At 38.9% G+C, this 6,057-nt stretch overlaps 2 protein-coding genes across 2 annotated transcripts; both read left to right on the top strand.

Moving 5' to 3' along the window:
- The first annotated feature begins 208 nt into the window (after nucleotides 1–208).
- LOC140831459 (uncharacterized) lies at nucleotides 209–2,459 on the top strand. Its single transcript, XM_073195212.1, has 3 exons — nucleotides 209–1,503; nucleotides 1,579–1,678; nucleotides 1,842–2,459. The coding sequence occupies exons 1-3, from the start codon at nucleotides 209–211 to the stop codon at nucleotides 2,457–2,459; spliced, it is 2,013 nt and encodes a 670-aa protein (XP_073051313.1).
- A 692-nt stretch (nucleotides 2,460–3,151) lies between these two features.
- LOC140831801 (uncharacterized) lies at nucleotides 3,152–5,309 on the top strand. Its single transcript, XM_073195540.1, has 7 exons — nucleotides 3,152–3,158; nucleotides 3,244–3,299; nucleotides 3,655–3,729; nucleotides 3,836–3,965; nucleotides 4,055–4,348; nucleotides 4,476–4,577; nucleotides 4,649–5,309. Exons 3-7 carry the CDS (start codon nucleotides 3,665–3,667, stop codon nucleotides 5,036–5,038), a joined length of 981 nt encoding a protein of 326 aa, XP_073051641.1. The 5' UTR covers nucleotides 3,152–3,158; nucleotides 3,244–3,299; nucleotides 3,655–3,664; the 3' UTR covers nucleotides 5,039–5,309.
- Nucleotides 5,310–6,057: the final 748 nt, after the last annotated feature.

Raw genomic sequence — 6,057 nt, 5'->3', positions numbered from 1 at the left:
ATGAAAGACGAATACATGTTCTTGACTGTGATTGCACCTGGACCAAGTAACCCCAAAGATAAATTGGACGTATTCCTTCAGCCATTAGTCGCCGAGCTACAATCCTTGTGGTCTAATGGTGTTCCCACGTTCGATATCCACTGCCCAACAAAATTTTGATATGCGTGCAGCTTTGATGTGGACGATAAGTGATTTTCCCGCGTACGAAATGTTGTCTGGTTGGAGCACTTCCGGAAAACAAGCATGTCCCCACTGCATGTCTGATTCAGACGCCTTTACCTTGCCATGTAGTGGCAAGACATCATGGTTTGACAATCACCGGAAGTTTTTACCTGCAGATCATCCATTGCGTCGTAGTAGGACAATGTTTCTAAGAGGTAAACAAGTGTCACAGCCGGCTCCTATCTCTAAACCTGGGGACGAACTGCTGAATGAGTTGGACGAATTTGGTTTCAGACCTTCGTATGAGATGTACTCTGATATAATCAATAAGCAAATTTGTAGCTTGACTAGATGTGGTCGGAGAAGACGGAGTATTTTTTGGGAGCTTCCATATTGGAGTACGAACCTTATAAGACATAACTTGGATGTCATGCACATTGAGAAAACGTCTTTGACAATGTCTTCAATACGGTTTGTAATATACAAGGGCGTACGAAGGATAATGCCAAATCACGAGCTGATCTTGTTCGGATGGGTATTAGATCCGAGTTGCATCCATCTACAGCAGACGGGAAATTTCCGAAAGCAAATTACACACTTTGACAAGGATGCTCGAAAAGTTCTTTTTAGATGGCTAAAAGAAGTTAGATTCTCTGATGGATATGTGTCTAAAATGGCGCGTTGCGTAGACATGAACAAGTTGAGGATGTTTGGAATGAAGAGTCATGACTGTCATGTATTCATGCAACGACTAATTCCTGTGGTATTTAAAGAGTTGTTACCACGAGATGTTTGGGAGGCTCTTACCGAGTTAAGTATATTCTTTGCAGACTTAACAGCGCGGAATGTTAAAATAAGTGATATGTTGCGTTTAAGCGAACAAATTCCCATCATAATGTGCAAGTTAGAAAAGATCTTCCCCCCAAGTTTTTTCGACTCGATGGAGCATTTGTGCATACACTTACCATATGAAGCACGCATCATGGGCCCTGTACAATTTAGGTGGATGTATCCCTTTGAAAGATATCTACGTACATTGAAAAACACGGTGCGTAACAAGGCACGAGTAGAGGGTTCCATATGCAATGCATATTTCGTTAAGGAGGCTGCTATATTCTGTCAACATTACTTCAGTGAATCGACGGCTAGCAGAAGGCGAAAAACTGGGGAAGCTCGTGAGAGCACATATGTTGACACTGATGACTCTGAACTTCTTTCAATATTCCGCAATCGTGGTAAGAAGATTGGAGCTGCAAAATCGCGATGGCTATCAAATGAAGAATATCATGCAATTTCGACATATGTTTTGCACAATTGCAATGAAATAAAGCCATTTGTCAGGTATTATGTATATTTAATTCATTAATTTATATAATTACTCGTTTCAGAATTTAAATTGTATTCAATGTGTTGCAGCATGTACGAGAACAACGTACGTATGACATATCCAGATATGGATGACGCTTCAGTCGAGGCGTACATCCAAACCAATTTGTTTCAGTGGTTTCGTCAATATGTATGAATGCCAAAATTTTAATTTTCTGCACATATTTCAATGAAATTTTATATAATGTGATTTAAAGTTTCAAATTATTTTTTATCGTAGGCTACCTTGCCGGATTCTCAAATTGAACAGCCAATTATAAAACAGGTTGCATGAGGATTCTCAAATTGAACAGCCAATTAATGGATTTAACTTTCATACAGTGCATGACACCTCGTTCAAAGATACAAACAACTCGGGGCTTCAAGTTAGTGGTCATATGAGTAGTGGAAATGTCACTGAGTTTTATGCGCAACTTGAAGAAATAGTGGAAATTGAATACCCAGGTCTACAAATGAGACAAGTTGTACTTTTCAAGTGTCGCTGGTTTCATACTCATCCTCGGTCGGGCACACGCGTACACAAAAAGTACAAAATTGTTGATGTCAACCGAAAAAATAATTTGGGAGACTACGAACCATTTGTGTTTCCTACGCAAGCCTCGCAAGTTGTGTATCTGACTTATCCAACAACGAAGAGAGCAGAATCAGATTGGATGCATGTGAGTACTCTACGTAGGCGAGCTTATGTCAATGATGTTGAGCCAAATATTGAGCAGAATACTGATGCATTTCAAAACAACGAAAGTGGACCTCATGACATTTCAACTCAATTTCTTTTGACGTCTCAGAATTTATTCGATGTAAATGTTATGTACGACAACGAAATTGATTTGAATAGTAGTGAAAGTGAAGCAGAAGATGTTCAATATTCGAGCGACGATGTTCGTGACATTGACTACGAAAGTGAATAAGGTTAAGTTTATTTTTTTGACTTCTAATCTGAATAAAAATAAATTTGATTTTGTGTACATAATTAACAGATTGTTTGCATATCTATATTTCGTACTGTACGTATATATATGACAGAGAAGCAACATGTTACTGCAGACCAGCGAAGGAAGCATTGAGATGAGGTCATTGTAAGTTTTTTTTATATTTGTTTTGTATTTCAATTACTTAATTAAAATTCTAAATTATTGTTATAAAATTTTAGTTTTACGTCATAGTAATAACAAAACTAATTAACCGACACAAAATAAATCTAACTTTTATTGTAATTAAATTTATCGGATTTTATTTTGCACAACTTTTATTTATTTAATTTGAAATTTGTTCTTGTAAAAATTAAAAATAAATTTTTTTAAAAAAAGAAAGGAAAATTAGCGACGGTTTTAATAAAACCGTCGCTGATGACAAAAGTTTTCAAGAAACGTCGCCGATCTAGATCGGCGACGGTTTAACAACACCCTGTCGCTAAAGAGCGACGGTTATTAACGATACCGTCACCGATCTAGATCGGCGGCGGTTTAGACAAGACCGTCGCAGTCGGCGACATTTTTACCATCATCCGTCGCAAAAGGCGACGAGTTTTTATAAACCGTCGCTATAATTTCTATATATACCGAGGTTCGCACACAGTTTTCTTCAGCGAGCTTCGCCTTTCTTCTCTGGTAGCGTCGACACTCTATTTTTTTTTTTGGCTTGCAGTTTCGTTTTTTCTATTTGTACTAACATCTTTCCGTTTTCATTTTGTAGATTAGCTGCTTCGTTTCATCTTCCAACGTTACGTGGATCTGCATATCTTCAAACACGTCAGATTTTTAACGCGTGTTCTTTATTGAATGTTTCATCTTCCAACGTTACGTGAAATTTATGCATGTTATTTAGCAATTTTAGCGTAATATTATTACTAAATCATGCATGATTTTTTGTAGTTGTAACTTTAATTTTATGATAGAAGTGTAGATACTTATTTAATTTTTCGTTGTATAGTTTTTGATAATTTAATTTAATTAAATATAAATATTTAAGCACTTGTAGTCTTCAAGGTATAACACATGATTAGAAGTTGGATGTATCGTAGTTTGGAAAATAGGTTCTTAATTAAGTGGTGAATTTTGTGTTGGTGTTGACATATTTATAATAACAAAATTTTTGTTTTTGCAGCTTACATAATATGTCTGGAGAACCGCCTCCTCCACCGCCTGATCACAGGCTTGAGCTTACTATCAGGGATGGGATGTAAGTAATTTTTTTTCATCGTAAAGTAATTGTTTAACAAAATTCCGTTCTACTTATTTAATATTTTTACGAAAACGATTACAATAACATGTATTCTTGGTTTTAGATTTGAGCAACATAATAACAGTGTCTCGAGATACATATCGAGACAGTTCACAATGCAGACCTGTGATTCAGGCTGGTCTTGGAGGCATGTGACACCTGAGCAGCGGCAATTTTACTGGGAGAGGTTTTGTGTAAGTCCTTATTAAAACAATCAATTTTTCCAATAACATGTTTAAATTTTTATTAACCTATTAAATTACTTAAATATTCCATATTGCAGTTGAGGTATAGATGGGCAGCGGATATTGATACTCAGGTACGAGACCTGTGGTTACGTAACACTGCCCTCCTATACCGTCGGACCATTTATCGTTGGAGGAGCAGGGACCAGCCTCCACAGACGGTCACGCCTGAGAGATGGGCTGCTTGGACTGCTGCTTGGCAGCAACAGGATTGGCAGGACAGAGCTGCCAAGAACAAGGCGAACAGGAACAGCGAGCCTGCAGGGGTAGGTACAGGGACGTCGAAGCACATTGCAGGTGCGAAGACATACAGCGCTCACGGACATGATCTGGTATTTCTTCTAGTTTAATAGTTTTCAATTGTACTTTAACATATATATATATATATATATATATATATATATATATTTCTTTACACTTTTAAATTATAATGTTGTACAATTATTAAATTTATTTCAGCGAGCACGACATGGCAGAGATCCTACGTCGTGGGAGCTGTACGTACACACACATCGACATGTAGACGGATCTTTCGTTGACACGCGATCCCGCCTGATCCACGTAAGTTTATTAAATTTCGTTATTCTCATTAACGTTTCACTAAAAATTATCCATTTTTATCAACATCACAGGAGAACATGGAGCGATCTATGGCTCAGGCACTAAGTTCCGCAGAGGATGGATCAGAGCCTGTTGTCCCCAGCCCACAGTCGGTAAACAGCATGTTCAAGACTGTGGTTGGGGGGAAGAAGAAGGGGAGGATGTATGGGTGTGGGTCCATGGCCAGCACCTTCTATCCCGATGAGATGGCTCCGGGTCGACGTGGTAGGTCATCAGATGTCGGTCCGTCGTCTGAGTCCCAGCACGAGGCGGACATGCGCCAGATTCTGGACTCATCGTTACGTCGTAACGATGAGCTTTGCGAGAGGGTGCGGGCTACAGAGGCGGAGAACGTCATGCTGAGAGATCGCATGACGTCACTAGAGGAGCATGTCCGACTCCTGGTTGCAGGCATGTCATAGGGAGCTACCGCGCATACATCAGGTCGCACGCTGTCTGGACCAGGCACTTCTCACAGGGGTCGATCTCGTGGGGCAGCAGTTGGTTCTTCATCCCGTATTCACAGATTTTCACAGAGTTATATTCCTCCGACGCAAGGGTACGGGGACGAGGACGAGGATGAGGACGAGCTTGACGGCGACGACTACGACGACGACGAGACTCAGTCACCGTCACCGTAGTGACGTTTGTTTAAATTTTTTTGATGAATATTTGTATCAAACACTAGTTTGGAAATGTTATTTACTAATGTGATTATATTTTTCAAATTTGTTGTTAATTTTTTTAGTAATTATACAGTACAATTGTTTTAATATATTTTTATTTTAAAAAAAAAAACAGAATGGTTATTAGCGACGGAACAATTCTAACCGTCGCTGAAATTAGCGATGGTTTTTGAAAATACCGTCGCTATAAATGGCGACGGTTGTGAAAATACCGTCTCAAATTAAAGCGACTGTTTTTAATTAACAGTCGCTAATTTTAGCGACGGTAATTTCAACAACGTCGCTATATTTAGCGACGGTTATGAGCATAATCGTCGCTAAATATAGCGACGTTGTTGAAATTACCGTCGCTAAAATTAGCGTCGGTGTTATTTTGACCGTCGCTATACTGGAGACGAACTTCATCCTACATACGGTCGCCAAATTGTCACGATCATTGTGTGCGCGTCGCTTGGGTGAGGCGACGAGCCAAAAGGTCACGGGTCAACGGCACGTCGCTAGAACCGTCGCTTTGACCAAGTCGCGACGGTTTTAGCGACGGATAAACCCGTCGCAAATCGCTTTGGTTTTTTGTGGTGTCTAAGAAAACAAACATTAACATTTAATCCTCAAATGTACAGTAGATTATTTAAGAAGAATTGAAATCTTTCTAATATATATATAATATTTACTATATAGAAATTTAGATAATCCAGAAAATTGAGTAATTCCTCCCTTCTTCTAACTTAGAAATTTAAGTACCCCAAAGATATTAT

Source organism: Primulina eburnea, chromosome 5, assembly GCF_022965805.1.
Source record: "Primulina eburnea isolate SZY01 chromosome 5, ASM2296580v1, whole genome shotgun sequence".
Taxonomy (NCBI): domain Eukaryota; kingdom Viridiplantae; phylum Streptophyta; class Magnoliopsida; order Lamiales; family Gesneriaceae; genus Primulina; species Primulina eburnea.
This window is presented reverse-complemented; position numbering and strand designations above follow the sequence as displayed.